This window comes from Lepidothrix coronata, unplaced genomic scaffold, assembly GCF_001604755.1.
Source record: "Lepidothrix coronata isolate B3197 unplaced genomic scaffold, Lepidothrix_coronata-1.0 Scaffold59, whole genome shotgun sequence".
In the NCBI taxonomy this organism is placed as follows: domain Eukaryota; kingdom Metazoa; phylum Chordata; class Aves; order Passeriformes; family Pipridae; genus Lepidothrix; species Lepidothrix coronata.
In genome coordinates this window covers 1,298,207-1,321,683 of record NW_016690239.1, presented here as the reverse complement: position 1 = coordinate 1,321,683, position 23,477 = coordinate 1,298,207, and the positions used below count along the sequence as shown (strand labels likewise).

The window sequence follows — 23,477 nt, the reverse complement described above, 5'->3', positions numbered from 1 at the left end:
GGGCGAAGGATTGAACCTCAGAAACATCCTGAACCTCAGTGTTGTGAAACAGGGCAGGAAATCAGGCTTTTTTTTCAGATTTAACAGTTAAACTTCAAAATAACCACATGGCTACTTGGCTCAAAATATTCTGATATTTCTACTTCCTGACCAAAGCAGATGGTGCTCAGTTACACAGAAACACAATATTAAAAAAAAAAAAAAAATGCTAACCAAAACACTTCTACTCTTTTCAAAGGTCACTATATGCTCTCTGGATCATGCTTCCGTTCTGTTGTTATTTAAATAGAATTGCTTCATCCATCTCCTACTGGAACAGCATGTATCATAGTACAGCAAGAGGAAGAATAGCAAATTATTGATGCAGCCCTTGTTCCACAGAAAGACAATAGGAATGTTCGTAGGAAAAGATGGGGTTAGTAGGAAAAGATGTGTTTATGTTGGAGGGGTACAAAACAACAGAGGAATTTAAATTTTTTTTCAGAAAATATTGATAATTTTAAATTATTAATTGAATATTCATCACAGAATGTAAGCAAATCTGAGGTTATGAAGCAAGGAATCATGAGTAGGGCAAACAAAAAAAGGATAACTCAATATAAAAATATTTTTGTCTGAACACTGTAACAGGTGATAAGCAGGACTGTTTTATGTTGATCTTTTGTAATGATCATATTGTGCTAGTACTGCTAAAAAAACCCTTAAACATCAAGAACAAATATTAAAAAATTCACTTACTCTTAGGCTTCTTACAAATAAAACCCTTTTGGGAAGAGCAAGGAAGGATACTCCAGTAACCCGTGGCCGCAGACAACTCCACGCAATAATCAAGCTGGTCCTCTGAGGAGGTTCCTTCACTCCAGTTGACAAAGTCTAAGGCACTGTTGTCTTGCCAAAGCAGTTGCCCTAATGTTGCAAATGTTAGTATCAATACTAATAGGTCCACATGAAAGGTGGACCTATTAATATTCACCTTAGTGAATATTAATGCAATATTACTTTATTCAGCCTAATAAAGCAATAATACCTTCTTCAAAAATTCCATCTGCAGTTGTTTTTTAATGCATTTCATTTGATTTTATTTAATTTTCTTCTCAAAAACGGTATAATTGCTTTTCCACATTATAATTTGCAGATTTTTCAGTCATAACTTAGTTTTTATTTATATTGCTCCATATTTTTGTCTAGAATACTAAAGTTTCAAACTTAAAAAAGCTAAATCTATGCCTTTTTATTCTAATTTCTAAATCATTATTTCAGCAGCATCCAGTGAAAATCAAGCAACTTTTATTGCAATGCTTAAACATATGCTTAGTTAAAATTAAAACTTTTCTTTTTTGTATAAACTCTGAAAGAAATTTTTGATGTTTCAATGAGCTGAAAATAATCTAAAATAAAATCCTTTCTGACTGTGGATTGATACCAGTGTTTTTTTCCAGATGTGTGTTTTCCACTGCACTCTTTAGCCAGCAGCCTAAATTTCTCCATACAGAGAGAGAGAGAAGCTTAATGCTGTGGGTTCTAGCTGGACACCCCCAGCTCCTACATGGGTGCTCCTCAGCCAGAACATGTCCCCCACTGGGAAAGGCTTTCTCACAGACCAGGAATAGGAGGTGTCCTCAGGGAGGGTTGAGGTCAGAACTTGTACTGTACTTCAATTAGTTGCTTAAAAACAATGTATCTTATTAATATTTTTGCCCATTTAATAAAGTCTATTTATGTTTATTTATAGTACTTAGAATAGTTACCCTTTACATTTCTGTAGATTCCTATCCAAAAGCCACTTGTCTTGCTTGTGTATAAGTCTGCATGTTCTACTAAAAAGTTGGATTCAGCTGGATCTTCTACAGAAGTCAACATACCACCTATTAACAAAACCATAGAAGATGATTGGAGGTATCTCCAACATAGTTACAGCTTTTGAGATAGGGTAAAGTTAATAATAAAACCTCTCCTGCAGGCAGGGAGTAAACAAGTATTTGAATAGAAACCACAGAATCATGTCCAGCTGTAGAGGAACAGCACAGACAGTGACTGATGTCATCAGAACTGAAAGACATGAAAGCACAGTGAAGATGATGATTTTTAAACACCAGGCAAAATGCACTATATTTTCAAGTGATTGGATGATATTTTTTGTAGGAATTATGGATGATTATTCATTTGCTCTTTGTGGTTTGACAGGATGACATGTAGCAATTCAAACTGGCAATGGTGGTAAAGTAAGAGGGCCAAGAGGATCTAAAAAGATATTAAACAAAGGATCCATTTCTTTTGGGCAGTATAGTGCTTCCTTTTCTCTTTCACAGCCTCCTGAGACAGGGATGAGGTAGGTGATGACTCAGCAGCATAGGTGAAAGAGTGCCAAGGTGCAGCTCCTGGCCTTGGTCAGGACCAGATGTCCCCAAGGAGGGGGAGGGAAATGTTTGCCTTCCTCTGGCTCTGCAGTCTGCCAGGGAGCCTTGCTGGTCAATCGAGGGCTTCCAGGCAGCACATGCAACCCTTTTCACATCACAAAAAGGTGATATGTGTTAGAAAGGAGTGATTGTTATTATGATATTTACTTCGACTATTGTGTAGGGCAAACTATGGAAGAGAAGGGATAAGGCCAGAAACAGGTGTTTTGCTTTGTTTTGTTTTGATTCTTTTTAATTACATAAAATTTAAAATATTACTATAAAGAGAAACTTTGTGAAGGAAGAAATATAACAAGAAACAAGCACAGCTGAAAAATAAAACAAGGAAATCTGATCACCTTTAGTTCAACATAGCTGAAAAGCACAGAACGGTGGGAAATAAATGAGACATTTATTTCCCTTTATTTAGTATTTGTAGATTTTGCAGTATTATTTTTCAAGACTTTTTTTAAAGTCTTCTTTTTTATGTCAAGATTGAAATCCTATCTTTGGGTAAAAAGAATAATTACCTGATTGAATGCACTGAGTCACAGACTGAGCCCAGCTCATTTCATTGGCATTGAAGTAATAGCAGTGGCTTCGGAAAGGAATCCAAGATATGTGATCAGATTCAGGACATTTTCCAATATCCTGTGGGGGATCAGAAGGAAGTACGTCTAGAAGAAATGAGATATTATGGATACTTTCTTTCAGTAGGGATTGCAGTTCTTCAGATATGAAATCAAGTATTAAAAACCCCTTTTCTTAAAATACTTAAAATATTCTTTGGCACACAGTGCTAGAATTATCAGTGACTAAGTCAAGACTGACTATGAGGAACAGGAATACTCAGCAGCAAGTGGATGACTCAGTGTGAACCTGGACTCTTCTGTGTTACTAACTGAATCAGACTTGAAGTGTCTCAAGGATATTTGAGTGTTCAGAGATTTTGGTTCTAGTTTATGTTGTTATAATCAACAAATTTGTATAAATAAAAGAAACAGTAAAAAGCAGGAAAAAAAAACCCAAACCAGATAACTACCAAACCCTCAAGATGTTCAAATAAGTTTGCTTTTAAATGAAATGTCATCTAAACACTAGTTTACTGTGGAAATTTGCCATTTAATATTTTCCTCAAGATAACAATCCTTACATAAAATTTCTTTCACTCTGACAATGCATAGAATAATTTGAGGCTCACTGAACGTTTATGTAGTAGCCCCTCATTTTCCTGCAAGCAATGATATTACGGAAAGAAACAGCAACATTGTCAGTTAGTACATGTGTTTTTAAAGCAAAAGTTGCAAATTAACAGATATGAAGTTCAAAGTATGGCCTGGAAAAGAAATTTAAAAAAAAACCAAACACAAAATCATATCAAAATAAACTCTGAATTTCCATTAAGTCTGCGTCACTAGAGCTAAAATGTGTTACTGTATTAGAAATGAGAAAGCAAAAAGGTTCAGTTCCATCCTGAGGTTTGCCTATAGCTTTAACTGTGTAGTATTTCTCAGCGGTACCCATAGAATCCCTAGGAAGTATGAACTTTTGTTTGGACCAATACCAGACTCTTTTTTTATTAGATACAACTCTCCCTCCTTTACCCAGTTTTTAGAATCTTATAGAAATGATGTAATAATGAGTGTATGAATGATGCATATATGTTGAAGAAACCAAATTTATTTTATACTCAATGGACTTCATTTATTATAGGCCTTCCCACAAACCCCCTGTCAGCAAAACATTTTACATTCTAGACTTCATGTGAAATGTTTAATGCTGCCACAATCTCTATGAGCTGTCTGCCTGCTCCCAAGGCAGCTATCACTCCAGTCCAGTAAAATGGCAATATCTTGGCTGGTGAATGACAATGCCATCAAAATAAAGTATTGTTCTTGCAAAATAAAGGTTACATTACATACTCAGGCTTATTATTCCTTTATATGTACTTAGAAATTTATATTTCAGTCAAAGCAGATAAAGCAAGGTTTCTGCCATAAAACCAAAAATCTCCATAGCTTACCTTCAAATTTTTTGCAGAGAGGAAGATGTTTTTCATTACAAGATGCTGTTTTCCAGGCCCCAGAGAGCTCCAGATAGACACAGGCTACTTTCTGTTTTGGTTCTCCATAGTCCCACTTAGAAAAGCTTATTTTCTCTTTATCGGTCCATCTATAATAGCCAGAATTCTAAAATTGAAACAGACATTTAACATAATTTTTCTACACTCTTCATCTGCTGTTTCAGGTAAATGGAGTTACACAAAAGTATGTTTTCAAAATGATATATACACCTCAGTTTGTATATCTGTCCTAGTACTGTTAAAATACTGGTTTAAAATACCGAATCAGGATTCAGCAACATAAAAACAAGACACAGCAGTATGCCTCCCATGCTGGGAAACATGAAATCTGTGGAAAGCTCACATGGAAACAGGTCTCAGGCCTGGCTGTCAAACAAGCACGTTAAGCTCCAGTGGAGTTTTGAGGAGAAACATTCAGGAGTAAACTGCAGCTATCACTATGAAAAACCTGAGAAAATTATTATTTTGTAAGGAAGAAAAGATAAATATGCAGGAGCAGAAATTCTTGAGTCTATGTTTAGTATTCCTTTCTCCCCTTTTCTGCTGGTAGTAACCCAATCATAGCATTTAACTGCACTAACTACAAATTTATTAATCTTACCACATTGCTGTTGAGCCCAATCCATAAAGGCTCTCCATATTGCACTGCCTGCAGCTGCAAGAATATATTACTGTAATAATCAAAAATGCTGGCAAGCTCTGAAGATTTCTCCTTGCAGGCTTTTCTTGCTTCTTCCCAATTCATTTTAGAAGGAATGATTAAATAGCTGCTGTTACCATAATGGATGAAATCAGAATCTGGAGCACTTGTGGAATGAAACAGTTCAGGCTCTGTAGGAAAGAGGTACAAATTTGAGAGGAAGGGGAAAATTACTAGCTGTCAGATAGCAGCATCACTTTTGAGTAACATATGAATATAATGCATCAAGTAAAAGCGTTTCTTATTTAAAACCCAGGAGACTTACTTTAATGGTAATTTGGAATTATTTTAAACTATAGTGTAAATAGTGTATTCAGGAATTAGGGGGAGGCAGAAAATGAGCTGTGTGTATCTATAGACATACACTGACCAGATGAAATTATGTGAATACTGGTCCCACCAAGATCCTCTGCCCAGAGTTCTCTATGTCCCCCACCCTCAGTGCAGGTGAAGTTCCTCCCAGGCACAAGTACAGGACAGGGTCTCCACATCACTTCAGTCTCAAAATAGGGGTGAATTTCATTCTAAGCAAAATTTGTGACCCAACTGCTACATGTAGGATGAAGTGAAAAAGGAAATTGCAGTTGTGCCTTAAATTATATATGCGGAAGCAGAAGGCAAAGGCCCTAGAGCCAGTGATGGGAACAGAAAAAGGGACAAAAAGTGTCTTTGTGTTCAGCTACTGCTGAGGATGCCCTGGCAATTGTTTTTGCTAGTGTCATCCTTGTGCATCTTTCTGCACTTGCATGGGACAGAGACCATGAAACATCTGGCCCAGCTGTGGCTTCTTCCTGTATTTTTACTTGTTGCTCAGCAGTTCCCTGGTTTTATTCCTGCAAACTCTGCAGTGTAGCTGTGCTCCGGATATGTCTCCCACCCTGAGGCTACACGAAGAAAATTAGAACTTTTGCCCTTCTGAGTATTGCTGTTCTTATGACATGAAGGCGTTGCTAGGGACCGACAAGCAAACTAACCAGCTTAACTGGCCTCACTTAACCCCTCAGTTGGAGGTCACTGTTGGATTTGTCTTTCTGTACTGTACTTGCAAAATAATTGGATTCAGACGCCTATATCTGTGACAGCTGGGTAAAGCACAGATGGCTAAACCTTTCTGTCAATAGAGAACAGGTACTTTGAAGGCACAGCTCTTCTAGGAAGCTGGTTTGGGCATCTTTCTCATGATGAGGCAGGTGAATCCTTCCTTCAAAGTATCTGCTTGCTACATGCAGGCAACTGATTTAAGTGTGGATATCTACAGGGTAGGCAAAGTCAGCCTCTCTGAGTGTTGATAGGTGTGCTGATAGGGTAGAGGTCGAAAAGCAAAAACTTTTCTATAGTCCTTATTCCGAAGTGAGTGACTTTCGTGACTGGAATTCCTTAGCTGGGGAAGTAGCCCTGCTTCTCTCACCCCGCCTGCTACACTCACAGCCGTGCAGTTGCAACTGAGGACTTAAATGCTCAAATTGTTCAGTAAATGTCTTGCAACAAAAAATACCCCCGAAAATTAAAACTTACTGCTGTCCATCTGGCAAATATAGCTTTTTTTATGCTTGCAGTTAGTATTTTCCCAAAATCCTTCTTTATCTACAGATCCTTTCGTCATTGCAATACAGTCAGTCTAGGAAAAAAAACCAAACAAAACCCCAAATTGTTGCTGATAAAGTGCAAAATGCCCAGAAAAATAATAGAAATAGATGTGAGGGGAAAAATGTAATAGCTTTCTTTTCTAATTTTCTGGCTCTTATTTTCATTTATTGCTTCTTGGAAATTAAATGTATTATATTATATATCTTAAGCAAATGTACTTTCATTGGTAGACTAATGCAAGAACTTTTGTCAGTTTATTAAAATTCCTGGGAGTGTATTGACGTTATTCTTACTATGTAGTTTATGTTACTCTGTACTGAATTTGTTGGAGTTTCATTTGGACTCATGCCATACAAGGTAAAACAGTAAACCAGAGTAAAAATCACAGCTATTAATATGGAATGTTTTCAGTAAATATAATAATACTAATAAATATAATTAATTCTAGCAGTAAATATAATGCAGCATTCGTTTTCTGCAGTTCTAGACTTCCAGAAAGGAATGACAATAAGCGCGGACTCTAAACGTGCCTGTTAATCTCTGAGTACAGCTTTAAAAATTTGGTCTTCAAAATATTCAGTTGCCTTCTGCTTTAAGCTATTGAAAGTAAGATCTTAACTGAAATAGAAGTCAGGCTGGTTACTTGGATCTTGAGTATGTTATCTAAGCTGCACATTTTCTGATTTTTTTCTGTTTACTTGTATTATTTTTTCTGTTTACCTCTATATACTTCCTGTCAGCCATTACATATTCATCTCTAAATGGGAATCCTCGTGCCCACTTAGAATAGTCAAATATGCTTCCATCTGTCCAAAGATATGTACCCTCAGAGATAATGTCATTCAGTCCAATCCATGTTCCACTGGCAATATCCTTTAGCTGGAAGGTGAGGAAGGCTAATAAAAAAAATAGATTAAAAAAAATAAAATAAAAAGTAGCTAAGGAGTGTCCTTTCTTCAAATTCCATGTAAATGAAAGTACAAATAAAACAACCAATCATCTTTTAAAAATATTGGAAATAACAAGTTCAGTATTGTTAGACTATGAGCTAATGGTAAAAGATAAAAATAACAATGGGTAGTTGAACTGAAGCAGTTTGATTTCAGAGGAAGAAAAGAAACATTTTTTTGATAAAAATTATTTAGGCTTCCTGGAAGTATTATAGAAATGGGGGCTATGAGGGACTTGAAAGGATTATTCAGTCTTCCACAATGTAGCATCAACTGCACATAAGTAATTTCTGATGGATGTTTGTTTACTGTCTAACTTGAATATCTGTGAGCATTTCCTGGCTGTAAACTATTACAATTTATCCCATCTTCCAAGTCCATGGGGAACAGATTATTCTTTTCCTGCTGCATGATGCTTTTGTATCTCACTCCAGTCTTCTCTCTGGATCGAGCAGTTCTGGGTCTTCCTTTATAGGTTATACTGTCTAGATCTGGAGGACATTTCAGCCTCATCATTAGATTGTAAAATGTGCTGGCTTCAAACATAGTGCTGTAAGGCTCAGGTGTCATACCTTGCACTTGATCATTGTGTATGGAGGCTAAATTTCCCCCTAATTCTATACAAATTCTTCTTGCTGAGTGCCAAGTTAGTCTCTCTTCTTCTCTGGATCCAAATATTTTATAACACTGCAGAGAGAGTAAAGGATTAGAAAGAATTTCAGGCATCAAAAACCTTGATTTGGATCAATTCAGTGCTAGTCCCTACATGCAAAGAGCAGCAGATAAGGGATTTGCTAAACATGAATCCTGTTGGCCAGTAAGAAGATGACACAGCTAATCACAGCAATGTGTGCACAGTACTTACACACCTGTGGGGTTTGTACTGGGGAAGAGCAGAAAACCTACAAAAGCTTTTGAGGAATTAAGTAGGTGTCCCGAGTGCACAAGTAATTTCAGGGACATTACTGAAAGGTGAGGGCTCCTCCCTTTTTAAGCCCTTTGACTGCGTAAAAAGCTTTTCCTATTGATTGCATTGTGGGATTGATGTGTGGTTTTCATTTGTTGTTTGTTTGTTGGGGTTTTTTTAAGTTCATATGTTCAGGTTTTTTGCTTAACTTAGCAGAAAGCAATGCTTGCTTGTTTTCTCTATTTGATTTGACATTTATTGATGTTTGTTACTCAGCTTAAGATGAGTTCTGTGGTAGCCAGTTGCATATGGAAAAGCGTGACCTTTCGTATTTTCATCTCAGTGTTACTCAGAAAAAGGGTCTTACACTTACAGGTAAGGATAATGAAACAAGATTTCCATGCAATAAGTGTGCTGAAATAACCAGAAAATTCCAAAGACTGGAAAAGTAAGTATGGCCAAAGGCATATGGACATCTACAAAAATTGTAACTTCAAACATTCAAATCATCTTTTTTTTTGAGATTTAGTTACAAATTTGCCAACCTGGAAATTTACTACACTGCTAACTAGATGCCTCTTAATAAATTGGTATATGAAGACAGAATTTATATGGTGAGATAAAAGGGATAGTTGGTTTCTTCATCTATAGAAAATCTGCTAAATATTACTGCACCTTATTGTTAAACAAAAGCCAAATTTCAGGGCATCCTCCAAGAGGTGAAAGTACAGTAGGAGCAAATCCTGAGTAAGTTGAATTATGCCTTTCACAGATAAAGGCATTTTTCACAGCACAGCTTATATCTTTCCAAAAGCCTGTAAAGAAATGGAATACAGATAATTATTGTACAGATTACAGAGAAACTCTGCTACCACCACTACAACACTACCTGAGACAGCATTCATTAAGCACAGATGAAACACATTGACCCAAATACACTCCTCCTTCCTCTGCCATATGTTTGTCTCCTAATAGTGATGGCACAGTTTCAAACCTCGGCATGTTTGTTATGAAAAAGTGTCAGTATTTTGAACTACCTCTTTTTGGGGTAGCCTCAAATTTAAATATATACCAAACATTTCAGATTTTGATGCTAAATTTTTACCCAAATATTTCTTGTTGCCATTTTACTCACCAAAATCTTGTGACATTATTACACAGTTTTCATCATTATTTACAAAATTGGGTTCGTTTGGAGCCCAGGCAACATAGTTCACGGGGGTCTCATCCAGCCATCTGGAAGAAACAAGGGGACAGTGGCTGCCAGACAGACATCTCCAGCAGTCAGTCACAAGGTCTGCTTAGACAGAGGGCTAAGCAAGGTATCAGCAGTGACCAGTGGGTGAAGGCTCTACATATCCCAGAGAGGACATAGCCCCAGCATTACTGCTGCTTCTCATCTGTCTAGTACTATCACATTCAAGGCCCATCAGCAGTCCATGGACTTCCTTTGCATCCCAGAAAGGTGTCCTCCTGAAAGTCTTCTACAAACAGATTGTTAAAAGAGGTTCTCTACCAGAAATTTCAGAAAGCCTATTGGATGAGATGTTGCTTACGCTTCTTGCTTCCAGCACACATAACTTGAACTACTGAGATTAATCTGATTAAACATTTCTATATACTTTTTATCAAAACTTCTTAGGCTTTCTCAGACATTGGAGATCTGGTCAGAGTAAATCTCATCCTTAGGTCGATGTCTAAAATGAATCAGGTGAATAACATCCTAAAACGAGCTGCCTCTTCTCACTAACTATGCAGATTTGCTTGGGTGTTTAACTCAGTTCTTTCATTAAGAAAGAACTTAAGACATTAAGTAAAATGAGTCTCAGCCTGAACTTTCATTGGGTTTGCTCTCCCAAATTTGGAAAAAAAAGACATTGCTTAAATATAGAAGAGTGTTACACTTCTGATGTAAGACATCTTGTGAAAACAATCCAGAGGTCAGTTGCACAAGAGTTACTATATTGTAAAACAAAAGCACACACAAATGCTCCCTGAAAGCAAGATGAAATTACCATCATTTGTTGTCCATTACCAGTTTTCCTTTACTCACCTGAATCTCTTATCAAAGCTGACAACTAAGCCAATGAAATATGATTCCCATTTGTGTTTTGTGTAACTCTAAAACAAAAATAATTAAAAGTTAAGCACTAACTCTTCCTCAACATCAAGCAAAAACCTGGAAGCCAATTAACCATGCCTGTGATTATTTTTTCCTATTTCCTTTTTTTTTTTCCTGCATGATTTGAGCCTCAGGTAAAAATAATGTAGGTTTAGACCCAGATTTCAAGCAGGCAACAGGGATATGTGGAACATCCTAGAGTAAGGAACTCACTGGACAAGAAAGCAATAATCACTGTGCTGAATACTACATATATTAGAAGAGATAAGCAACCTAGGCATGAACTATCCTTTGCTACACCTTTAATGTTTGCATGCCATTTTTCTCTACCTATTAAAAACAGTAGTAATTTCTTTGCAGGTCCTGAGCAAATCTATTGTTCTGTAAATAAACAATGTGGGACAATAGCTCAGGACTGCAGCCTTGCCAAATAGTTAGGCTGTTCCGTTTATTATCTGCTCTGCTTCAAAATTCAATTTTAATTAATAGGCTCAGTGCTTACGTATTTCCATAGAAATTGTCTTTTGCTTTCATTGTCAATGACAACAAGATCTGCAAAGTTCTTCTGACAAATTCTCCGTGCTTCTTCCATGTGGACATGTTCTCTGCTGAAATAGTACTGCTTATCTTCATATATAATCCATCCATCACTAGTGGATTGATATTCTGAAAGATAAAGAATCATATATAATACATTCATAATCTGGTCTGTACAAAGTCTGAAAACTATACCATAATCAACTTTTTGAAAGAGGAAAAGATCCTACCAAGTTTGTAGTCTGGTACAGGTTTTAGTAGTGTACCTGTAAAATAAAAGATCATCATGAGCAACATTCCAAATACAAAAAAGCAGAGGGGTTTGCTTTATGTAGTTTAACATGCTTTGTATAATAGAGGGAAAGAAATTTCAACAAACAACGAATTATGCTAATGCATTTTCAAGAATTTAGAGCACATATCACCATATTAAATTATGTGTATAATTTAGAAACATTTATCTAGTGAAAAACATGTATTTTGCAGTATATATATGTATCACCAAAAGCACTGACTTAAACAATGCAGAATGCACAGTAAACTCTTGGTAAACTGACTTTACGATGAAAAAGTATTTTAGCATTTTTCTTGACATGCTACGATTAACTTTTTTTATATTCTTGGGACTAGAGCCAAAACACATAATCCAGCCAATATAGTAATTTCTAAAGCTTATCTACATCATAGTAAACTATTCACAAGTACTGAAAGCTTAGTTCTTGTATATCGTTAACACTACACATAATTTCCAGTGTCTCAATGCATTCCTCCTTTCCTGATGTCTGTTTTTAAGAGTTCTGTAGAACCTATAGATATGAAACCCAAGTTTCTAATTACAGAATGGACCAGGAGGAAGCAATTAAGCTGTTACTGTTCCAGAGCCAGCTATAGGCTCTCAAAAGTAGCTCTGCTTTCATTTGGATGCCTGTTATTTTGTACTTCTGGACTACTAATTCTCCTAGATTTCTCCATTTCTTCTGTGGTATAGAAATGACAGGAACACATTAGTATAGAAATGACAGGAACATTTTGATGAGAAATAAGTGGGGTAAAAAAATGAAAAATCGAGTAAAATTCTTTTGGAGTCTTTCAAACATTTTATTCTTAAGTAATTAATGAAGAACAAAGCTAAAATTATTTAAATTTCTTAATTATTACTTTACAGACTTCTTGTCATTTTGATTTTATTGTTTAATCCTAACATAGCTACAACATTCATTGGTTTTCTGAAAAATGAAGTATCTCATGTAAATATGTGTCTTAAGTGAATATGAGGGATTAACAGCTGAGCCTGTCTTCTCTCATGTTAATCATCATGTAATCTAGACTTACAATAACAAGATCAATTTCTTTAATTTTTCTTGCTTTTGAAAGGTCATCTAGGATCAAGATAAATTGATCAGAGTTTTTGTGTCATGTTTTCTGAAGTACTTGTAAGTAATCTCACCAAGAACAGAGAACCACATCTGTATAAAGCAGCAAGTTCAGCACACCAGACAAGGCTGCACAGGATGTGCTGCTTCAAGCTGGTGTGCAGAAATCAGTGTTTGGATGGTACATTTGTGTGACTAATCTACCCACAAAGGAACAGTGATTCTTCCTTCTTGATTAAGCAATTTTTCAATGTTACCATGGTGCCTTATTCACCCTTTGAGGGTAATGGTTTGTTGGCAGTCATCAAGTATTAGACATACTCAGTGTTTTTTATATAACTGCTTATCCCTTCCCCTCCCTACTGTGCCTCCTACTAGTTCCCTGTGTGCATCCAATTTTCTTTTCATTTCAAGAAGCTTGTAAGAATCTCCTTCTCCATAGAGATGCACACAAATACTCAGTTTACAAACGGGATGCAGAAATAGGAGTGAGTAAACAAAACAAGTTCTTTCATTATCAGTTGTCACTTGTGGTCTTCAGCCCATGCAGACCCCATTTTCCACTGACAGGTACCCCAACACACATCAGCCAGGTCCGTTTTATGACCCTGGTGCCAGTTTTGGGAGTCTTGGTGTTGGGGCCTTGCTTTCCAGGCAAAGATAGTGGATGCAGGAGTCCATCGGGGTTGCACCAGACTCTGTTTTTGATCAGCTTTTCGGAGTTTCCAGTTCCTATAGCAACTGATCACTCTCTTTAGTTCCCATTATTTGTCTCACAGTGGGAAGCAAAGCTTTTGTCTCTGTTGTACAGAGAACTCTAGTGTCCTGCATCTTTGGCTATCCTGGATATGCCTGAAGCAGATAAAAATATAGAGAGGAGATAAAAGGAGAGAAGTACCTTTGCTTTGCAAATTTATTCAGTCCATGACAGAAGGAGATAAAGCCAGAGATAAAGTAATAGGGACACCTTTAACTCCCTGCATCTGAGTACAATTGAAATATCTCAATACATTTCTCTTGTTTTATGTGTTGCCTTCACTATAACTGGTTTTAAAATGAACAATTCCCAGTATTTTTCTTCCTTTCAATTTGTTTGAATCCATAAAATTTGCTTTTGAAACTTGGGTTTATTGCTCCAGTTAAATGAGGAAGTAATATACCTTTTTTTGTTTCACAAATCCAATTAAGCAAATGTTCACAGCGCAAGTCGTTCCAGCGCATTTTGGGTGATCTATTAAACATAACACAATGTTCAAGTTCTTCACGGTTGTTGGGTTCATCTTCATCCCAGTTCTCATAAATTACCTGTGTTGGAAATACATATCAATTACCATGTGATTTGAGCTGAGTAGAAGTAATTGAGATTGCCAGTATAACACAATTTCAGTATCTTATCATCTCAAATGCCTTGTTTATGGGATCAACAGGAGTTCAAATAGGTCTGAGAGGGCTGTGAAAGTCATGCTAATCAACTGAGTTTCCCAATCATTCCCTGAAGAAGGTGCAAAGATCACATAGTACAGAAAAGCTGATGAAAGAAAAACTTATGGGTGGAGGGAGTCATGTTTATCTCACTTTGTGAATATTGGCAACCTGACCTCCTGTATTGCTATACAGCACTGTCTGTTTTGGGATGCTGTGAAGGTCTAAGAGCATGGACTGTTGAAGATATAACATGGTACCGGGAATGAAACAGAGCAATTTTGTACTTCCATTAGAGTGTTACGACAGTGCATTGGAACTATTTGGCTGCTGAATTAAGGGTTGCCATGCACCTGATGAAGATTTAAAGAGATTGTAAAAGATGGTATAAAAAGATGAAGATCTTTATATAAGTCGATTAATATACAGCAAATAAATACTCACAGGGGAACCATCAATCCAAGCAAATCCTTCATCAGGATTTAAGAGAAACAAACCAATCCAGAAAGCCTGAGTGTTCAGTCCTTTGTCCCTAAAATAATTCATACAATATAGATTAATGAGTGTAGAAAGAGAGGCCATGACATAAATGCTGGAAAGCATAGACATGCTGCTTTCTATCACACCTGAACTGGAAGCTGTGGCCCATAGCCAGGCTCATCCCCTGCACTCTGTCAGGGAGTTTTATACTACTCTGTACTGGGACAAGTCTTACCATCTTTGAATATTAGGTAAAGGACAAGTGATGTGACACAGAGTCAGCTCAGGCTCCTGTGCCTGTGGCTGCAACGAAGCTCTTGGCTGTAGTATGAGTTCAAAGACAGAAGCTTTAGCAAAAGTAAAACATCAGTAGAGTTATAATACAATTTAAGTAATAAAAAATAGTGGAAAATGCTTTTCAACTGCTTTGATTTTCTTCTTGGCAATTTCTAAGTAGTTTATTTAAGAGTTCATGCTATTTATCTTGTCATACCTATGAACCAAATAAAATAGAGACCTATTTCATTCACTGCATAACATGAAGGTTTCCCTCTACAAAGATTTCATACTCTAAAGCAAAGAGACTTAACAGACAAAACCACATTCAACTTCTCACAATACTGAAATATATTAAAATGAAGAAAGGTGAGATCACAAAAACTTCTCAATATGACAGTTTTAATCTATTTGAGAAAGTAAACCTAGATTCATCACTATATTAAACACTTTTGGTTAACTAGTTGTATATTAGATGTCATTGAGATGTCTTGGTATTATGGAATACAATCATAATAGTAATCTAATTTGGGGGGAAATAATGTCATAGCTTATCATGAGCAAGACATGGCATCTACAGTGCTATAAAAATTAATTAAAATTAATCACTGATTTCAGGAGTCTTCAGTTTATAGTCAGAAGAATTTCACATTAAGTCCTTGCATTTTGGTTTACATTACAGAGTAGCGAAGGGGTTTTTTTGAATGAGTTGGTTAAAGTATGAATTACAGCCAGTTGCAAAATATCACAGAGCTGAACATTTTATTTTCTCCCTTTTGGCAGAGGGACTAACTTGTTAAAAGTTGATCAGATCTGGACAACAGCCTTGATAAAAACCTGTGATGAAAATTTCTAAAATATCAAAGCCTCTTTGCTTTGCTCAGCCTCTTGCTCGGCTCCAGATATATTTTAAGGAATTTTGTATTTAACATAGCAGGAACATGAAAAAGAGCTGTTATGCAAGTACTCACGATGCTAATTGCCATAATAAAACTTGATCTTCTCTTGTATTGATTGTAACTAGATTTCCACCTATTTCTCTACAGAATTCTTCAGCCTCAAACCAAGACTTCTTTTGGTTTCCCTCTCTCACAAAAAACTGTTGAGAACAAAAGATAAAAATAAATTTCTAAATGTGCAAAGGATATAAAATACGTGTAATTAAAATCAGTGTCACTTTAGCACCCCTTTATTCTTGAGTGAGACAACATAACATCTGCCAAAACCTTTAATATTAAACATTAGAAATGTAAAGTGTAAGTATTTTTTTCTTAGCATCATCTATTTTAAAATAAGCCAAGAGTAGTATAGGCATCTGAGGAGAACAAAAGCTATCAGAATGTACAGAGGAGAAAAAAATAATCTATAGTCTAACTGGAACTTTGACCACTGAAAGGTTCAAAGAAAGATAGAAAAGCTTTAGCCATGACACTTCACAGTAGAAAGCAGGAGATTTTTGAGAAATTGAAGGTGAAGGGAAAGGCAATAATTTGGAATGGAAAAGATAGTATGGATGGAGAAAGGTATTTGGGAGAATGTGGGCCGTGGCTGGGGGAGAGGTTTTTGCATGGTGGTGCAAGCACACAAATAGCTGCACTTTTTGCTATGAAGTGCATGCATTCTTGAACTAAGGACATACTTAGGGAACAAAATGCTTGACATTTTATTGTAAGGATAATCAACAATTTGGTAACTGGTGGAACCAATACAATGATAATTAGGCGTGACACAGAATCTGAGACCCTTGTAAATACAGAACTAAAATCAACTCTGGCCTCCCAACAGGCAGAAAGTCTCAAGAAAGTAAGAAGATACTTATATAAAGAACTGGAAGAGCAATGCTGCGTATTTACTTTTCTTTGATCTATTTTGCCTTTTCTTTCTCTGTATTTTTTTTCTTTGTAAAGGCATTTAAGTTAAATCGAGAGAATGCTCAAAAGTTTTATTTGCTGAAGAGTCACCAACTAAACCTGGATCTAAAAGTTTCTAAGAGTATTGCATGCTGTGTGAGAAAAGGTTGGCAGAGGGGCATGTTTTTTCTTAGAAACATTATCTTTTGCAAGTGACACTGCCAGTTCTTGAGATGCAATACTATGTTTTTGCTGAAGTTTGAAACTCCTGGAAGCAAATAAGTTAGGTGAGGTTCTCATCTGGCATTTAGACAAAAGAAAGCATATTTCTAGCATTCTGTGTTCATCGTTTTCTGCTGTTGACTTTTGTTATATTTGATGGATTTTTTCTCTTTTTTTCCTGTCCTCGAATACCAAAGAGAAGATCATTCCCAAAAAGTGCCCCAGCATCACAGTAACCCACGCTCAGGCTCGCAGTGCAGGGAGACACACACTTACTCTGAAGCACGAGTCTGTCTGGGAGGATCCATCCCAACCTTCGGCACAGGTGGCCACAGGGACCTGTCCTGGAGGAGCAGTAGGTGGCACTCCCACTGCCCACTGTTTGCAAAGATAATTTGATGTCTTCTCACAGCTAACAACATCCCATAATCCAGCTGCAGTTCCCATGGCAACACACCCTTGCTCTTTTCCTTTGTGATATGGAAACAAAATGAGTAAAACCAAGCCTTAAAAGATTTCTAAGGAATGAGACCTATGCTTTTATTCAAAGATGCAGATTATGCAGATTAAAAAAATGTCCTGGATATAAAACTATTCTTATACCTCCTGCCAGAGGCCAGATATGGGCCAATGAATCTCAGGGACATAGCTTTGCCAGAATCAGAGATTTGTAGCTTTAGAAAACAAATCTTCCTTATCTTGCCACTGCAGGGAAATCACAGGGCAAATGGCTCTTGATTATATTTACATATGTAATAGATGATCTGACAACTACTTTGGAGTACTATCCTTGTAATTCAATTTCAAGAAGACTGATACCAAGTACAACAGGTTTGTTTTAAGGCATAATTAGCTGGTATGAAGGTCAGAGCTCCCACATAGATGGTAATCTGTATCACTGAAATGCAAAACAGCTGGATGGCTGCTGCTCATTTATCCCATATGCACCTCGTGGGTCAAAAAACTGCCCAGAATATTTCTTCTAAATCTGATGAGTTGTTATTAATTGGTGTTGAAAAACCTTGAAAAAAATGAGACCATTGACGTTGTTAACTCCTGCACAATATTGCCTTCAGTCTAACCTATTAAAAATCTGTTTCTGTACAACTTTGACTTACACCAACACCTGACACACAGCTGTGACAGTGCTTGTTGCACTGATGTCAAACACAGGTGTGAGCCACTGACAGCTACAGGCAGAAAACATAGTGCCCACTCTAATTTCTAACTCCAGGGGATTGAAAGTAGAAACCCATGTGAGTTGCAGCTGCACTCCTGTCACAGGGTTTGAGTCCATGCAGAATTTACCTGGCATTGCTGTGTTCCAGTGTGTGAAGTGAGGAGTTTCACCATTGGTCCACCTGAAACTCCCTTGTTCTTCTGTGTCAGAGAGACCAACCCAGAAATACTCTTCAGACCTCAGCCCCACCAGACTAACCAGAAAGGTTTGCTCATTTCTGCAGCAGAAAACAGGGTTAATTCACAGCCTGTTACCTTGCAATATTGATCTAAATAATACAAACAGAGTTATGCTAATGTGATCCCAAAGCAACAGCTCCTCAGTGAAGTTCAGGCAAAACCTCAGTAGGCTTTAAACTGCAGTCGAAAGAATTTCATAAGGAACAACTTTCTCTTTTCAGCTAAAGGCGTCTGAAAGGTCACAAATCACTACTTATATGGGCTTCTACTTGTATTCTACTATTTTCATTGTCTTGCCAAATCTTTGAGGTGCCTCAAACAGACCACCAAGACAGGACCAAGCTGTTAGCTTTGCTAGCCATCACCTCTGACAGCAGTCATGTTCCTCAGAGGCCACGAAGCCTGCAAAGCCTGGCTGAGATGTGGGTAGGTTAGAGATTATACATTCTGGCTGCAGGAGGAGGCAGGTTCTGGGGAAGATTTCCCACATTTGTTCAGAATTTGGCTTAGAATGTAGTTTAGGAAAATATTTTTTTTAAAGCTTTCCTTTCATAATGCCAGAAAACCAGTCAACAAGTAGATGAAAAAAAACAGAAAACAGAAAAAACTAAAACCAAAAAAACCATCCCCAAAACAACCAAACCCTCCCCCCCCAAAACCAGAAGTTGCTTTAATTATTAATTGAAAGATAACAGAAAACTCTTTAACTCAAGTACCCCCTCGAATATGGAAACTGCTATAATAAAGTAGAAAGCCCTAAAACATGGAGGTGTTTGGTTAGGGTTTTTTTCCTGCATGGATAATCTTTATGTGGCTTACTACTATAAATTTTTTTGAGAAGTGCTGATAAGACTCTTTAAAGGATTCAAAAAAATGGACACATTTTGCAAGTTTCTCCATTAAAAGCACTGATTTTTTTAAAAAAAATTCTTTTCCCACCTGCTTTCCACCGTAGCTAGATAAGCTTTGCTCTGTTCACATGTCTTATTTGCTTCTGAGAATGTCAAAAGTGCAGAACCCACCAAGTAACAGTGAAAACCATATCTTTTCCAACCCTGTGACAAACATAAGGCTTTTAATGTGCAATGGAAAGAGACTTCAGTGTAAAAGTTGTTCTACTCTTCTGTGTATAAATATTCAATGCAGCTGAGCTTAAAACCAAGATGAGACTGGGCCAATCTGTTAATAAATAAAAGCTATTTTTGGTGCTGTTCACTCCTACAGGAGGCTTTTTTTTGTTTAAGGGGTGACATTAACATCTTAGTTTCCATCTCTTTTACGTGTACAAGAATTTTCAAAGAAAATTGTGACTGTGATATTTGCTATTGCTTTGCAGTGTTCTGTAAGGATAGGATTACACAAACTGAGTCTGTGAGGAGCCCATGATTCATTCAGGGTGACCTGCAGCTCCAGCTTTCCAGAGCTGCAGGATAAGATATAATGAAATACAAAATTATTGCAATATGGAAATGAATTCACATACGAGCACAGCCTCCCAAAGCTGCCCCTGCCATCACCAAGTGCAAAGGGTGAGATTTTCTGAGCCACGAGGAATCCAGATAGTGCTTGTATGTAGGGAGGGTGGAAAGGAGGAATATCAGTAAAACACTCCTATTTCTTCCTGCTCTTAGAGAGAACTGTGCTGACCAAAACAGATACAATGGTTTTCTGAATCACAGGGTGGCTTATCTGGAAATGGAGGGAAAGGCAGTATTCATGTACATGTAAATGAATTCGACTTTCTTGAGAATTTTCAGAATAAAAATGAAAAATACATATATTAGTAAGTGGCTAGGAGGAAAAAATTAGATTTCCTCAAGAGTAGATTTTCTATAAGATACAAACACAGTATCCAAAAGAAACAAGAACCCGTAAATTAACTTCTGCACATTTTTCCAAACATTATTATTTATGAGACAGCATTTACTTTCTGGCAGCCTGGGTCCTCAATTGTCTCTTTTTCAAAGGATTGTGATGAAGGTTTCTTTTTACAGATGTAACCAAGTTGCTCATCACAAACATTAGTTGCCCAGTATCCATCCTAGAATAGTAGGGAGAAGAAACAAATGTAAAAACAGGGCATTCATAAATATAACTAGTGTTTTTCCTCTTTCTTCACAAGGCTGATTGGAGAGTTATTAAAAAAACCCCACATCTGTCAGTATTGATTTAAAATCCTTTTAATGCTGTTTTCAGGTGAAAGAAGGAAATAAATAACATTGTTAAATCTCAGCATTTCTTCCTATCCTAACTCTTTAATGAGAGGGTTTGTAAAGATCCATCTCATCTGGGGCTAAGGGATCTGCTTTTAAAGTAGGATTATTTCACTACACTTCTAGAAAAAAGATCAGTTAAACTGAAATTATGCACATCTGGTAGGGTTGCAGTAAATCTATTTTATCCGTCAAAGACTCTGAATACGACTGATGACTTTTAAAATAATAGATTATGTAAAAAATAAAATTGAAATAGGAGCTTTTTCTCTCCATGAAATCTGGTTTAGGATCAATTCTATTGATGCCTAATCCTGGCAAGCATTAGCATTATTTTGTGATATAATGGTTCTTTCAATAATAGCATGTCTTTCATAGTAGCATTTTCAATTTGTTTATTTCGAAATTCATTACACTTGTTTGTGTGCATGCACATGCATGTAGATGTATCAAGCAACCATATTTAGCAAAAAAATAGCTTCTGAGTCAAGCAGTCAGAAATACTATAGAATTTTACATTAGTTGACAGGGAGGTGACAGCTGAAGAAACATGCCCTAGTGCCAGGTCTCCCTGCCTCAATACCATGCTTCAGTGATGCGACATTGAGGGACATAATGGTCTATTGGATTGGAACATGAAGCATGCAAATAGCATATAAGGTACTCACATAAGGTATTAACTAGTTCATCCCCATTCCTCTCCCAGAGCTTTAAATTTTGTCTTTGCTGCAACCAAGGGGAAGAATATAACATAAAATTTCTGGATCAAACTTTTCACCAGATAAGGAATTTCAGAAGACAGCACTAGGAAAGTGCTGCCTCTCTCTTTCTGGTCTCTCCTGATCTCTGGACTTCTCTTCTGGTTAATGCCAAATTTTGGAGGAAAACTATTTAAATTTAAGATAAAGAATTATACATGCGTAAGCATATCATGTAAGTGATTTCAGGCTGACATAGTTATTAACTTACATTACTAAAAAATGAGTGCATGCATATACCTGCCCCTTCATAACAACGCAGTCCTCCAGACCATTCCTGTAGGTGGGATGCCTGCGTTGCCATTTGGTGAACGTCACAGGAGTCCCGTCACTCCACTCGAAATAGAAGTGAGTCTTCAGGTCATTCAGACCCAGCCATAGCTCTTCTGTTGGCTCTGAAGCATGACAAGAAATAGGTTTGCTTACTGTCCACTGTGCAGTGAATGTTTTCATATGCTGAACAAGCAGGGACTGATAAATTTGGGATGTGGTACACAAGAGGTAGTCTTTGTGCTTTAGTAAAAATGCTGTTTCCCTCTGAGGTCTGTATAAGGTGTCTTGTGAAACGGCATCAGATGTCATTCAGAAATGCTGAGTTTAATAAACAAAAGGTTCTTTACAGCTGGCAGAAGATTTTTGCAAACTTTCTGTGATTCAGAACAAAATGGTCTTGAGCATGGAGATAGTGAGTGGCTGTAAGTGTCCCACCTCTCATGAGATCATACTAAGTCCAAGCCATGAAGACATCTGTCAGTACATCTCCTTATTAGGGAAGCGCTGGAGGATTTGTATTGGCCCACCAGGTATGTTCACCAAGGCCAACATCTGCAGCAAGTGTCAGGACTGGTTACTGCAGACCCAAGGAATATTGGAAGTGAAAAGATATTGTTTTCTTAGAAGGATATATAGCAAGAGGTTAGCCTCAGAAAGAGGTTTTAATCTCAGCAAGAAGTTTATCTTCTAGGTTTGGAGCTCAGTTCTGAAGCCATTGAACATAGAATGTAGGTGCCAAAAATGAAATCTTTAGAGATCTTCATGTGTCTCTGGGAGGAATACCTTTTTTTTTTTTTCTTCTCCTCCTTTATAATGTTTTACAATGTAGATTTTTTCTTGATAAATATAAATATGCTTCTATGTTTATGCAACAGCAACAACATAAATGAACACAATCAGATTCAGCCGTCCACTTATGATATTTCAAAGGAAGCATTAATATTTAATGTGAAGTTCCACTTTTATGTTAGAGATGGGGCAATCCCAGTACAGGTCTACATATATACTCACTGTAACCAAGCTGTGACACTAGAAAGCTGTATTCAGCAATGTTGTGGACACTTGCCAAATCTCCATCTTGCTTCTTACATGAAGTCAGAGCATCTTTCCATGTTTTGGGGTGCCGGTGAATGCTGTAGCAGTGACCTGCGTATGGCCACCAAGCGTCTGTGCATTTAACAGGCCTCAATTCCCCTAAAATCCAAGAACAATTTTTCAGAAAGAGAAAAATAGAAAACACTAGAAAGAGGTCTTTCAAGTACTCTTTACAAAATTGGGACTAAATGAATAAATATAAAGCTGTAGTTGGCAATGCAAAATATATTCAAATGGAACCCAAATATCATTAAGGCAGAGTATGCTAAATATGCAAATAGAATGATGTCTCCTTAAACAGAGAACCATCGAAAAATGCTCACATTATGTGGGCAATGCAATTTGAAATAATGCTCTGAGAAGAAAGAGAGACCAAGGCAAACATCAGCATCTCCCCTCTTAGTCCCTCGGAGACATTTGGTCAGTGTGTCGTGGTTTCTGTGCTGCCTGTGGTGGCTGACATTGGGCTGTGCCTGCTGCTCGATGGTTTCTTGCAAACACACATATTTGTCAGATATGGAAGAGCATGAAGTAATTCTTTGGTAACTGCAGGTCACTAAACCTTACAAATAAGCAGAGATCTGGTACTTTGGATATTAACTTAGTGGCTTTTTTATTACTTAGATTCCTAAAAACTTACCTTAAGCTTACTTTAAAAATAGAACCCTGCATTTCTTTTTAAGGTTAATACTGCAATAAAGATTTTCTGAAATTATTTCTCTACTTTCTTTAATATAACTTGTTCTTTAAAAGTAGCTTTAATAACATTCCCAGACAACAGTTTCCAGTGGATCGCTCCTGCACGGGACATGTT

The 23,477-nt window shown here is 37.0% G+C and overlaps 1 protein-coding gene and 1 long non-coding RNA gene across 2 annotated transcripts in view; one reads left to right on the top strand and one right to left on the bottom strand.

The window, feature by feature from the left end:
* The window catches only part of LOC108498442 (macrophage mannose receptor 1-like), a 30,747-nt gene that overhangs the window by 2,406 nt on the left and 4,864 nt on the right, over positions 1-23,477 (bottom strand). Inside the window, exons 6-27 of the mRNA XM_017817160.1 lie at positions 22,580-22,762; positions 21,536-21,690; positions 20,252-20,365; positions 19,264-19,379; positions 18,214-18,362; positions 17,182-17,375; positions 15,805-15,932; positions 14,522-14,609; positions 13,816-13,960; positions 11,513-11,548; positions 11,248-11,411; positions 10,677-10,744; positions 9,759-9,859; positions 9,299-9,438; positions 8,289-8,403; positions 7,487-7,662; positions 6,695-6,797; positions 5,081-5,310; positions 4,420-4,585; positions 2,927-3,073; positions 1,749-1,865; positions 739-906 (exon numbers count right to left, since the gene is read on the bottom strand). Coding sequence (XP_017672649.1) covers positions 739-906; positions 1,749-1,865; positions 2,927-3,073; positions 4,420-4,585; positions 5,081-5,310; positions 6,695-6,797; positions 7,487-7,662; positions 8,289-8,403; positions 9,299-9,438; positions 9,759-9,859; positions 10,677-10,744; positions 11,248-11,411; positions 11,513-11,548; positions 13,816-13,960; positions 14,522-14,609; positions 15,805-15,932; positions 17,182-17,375; positions 18,214-18,362; positions 19,264-19,379; positions 20,252-20,365; positions 21,536-21,690; positions 22,580-22,762 — 3,003 coding nt within the window. The remainder of the gene's footprint in view (positions 1-738; positions 907-1,748; positions 1,866-2,926; positions 3,074-4,419; positions 4,586-5,080; positions 5,311-6,694; positions 6,798-7,486; positions 7,663-8,288; positions 8,404-9,298; positions 9,439-9,758; positions 9,860-10,676; positions 10,745-11,247; positions 11,412-11,512; positions 11,549-13,815; positions 13,961-14,521; positions 14,610-15,804; positions 15,933-17,181; positions 17,376-18,213; positions 18,363-19,263; positions 19,380-20,251; positions 20,366-21,535; positions 21,691-22,579; positions 22,763-23,477) is intronic.
* Positions 6,196-17,177, top strand: LOC108498445. The gene is made up of 3 exons (XR_001875177.1): positions 6,196-6,307; positions 8,999-9,071; positions 17,103-17,177. It is a non-coding gene; the product is annotated as an uncharacterized LOC108498445 (long non-coding RNA).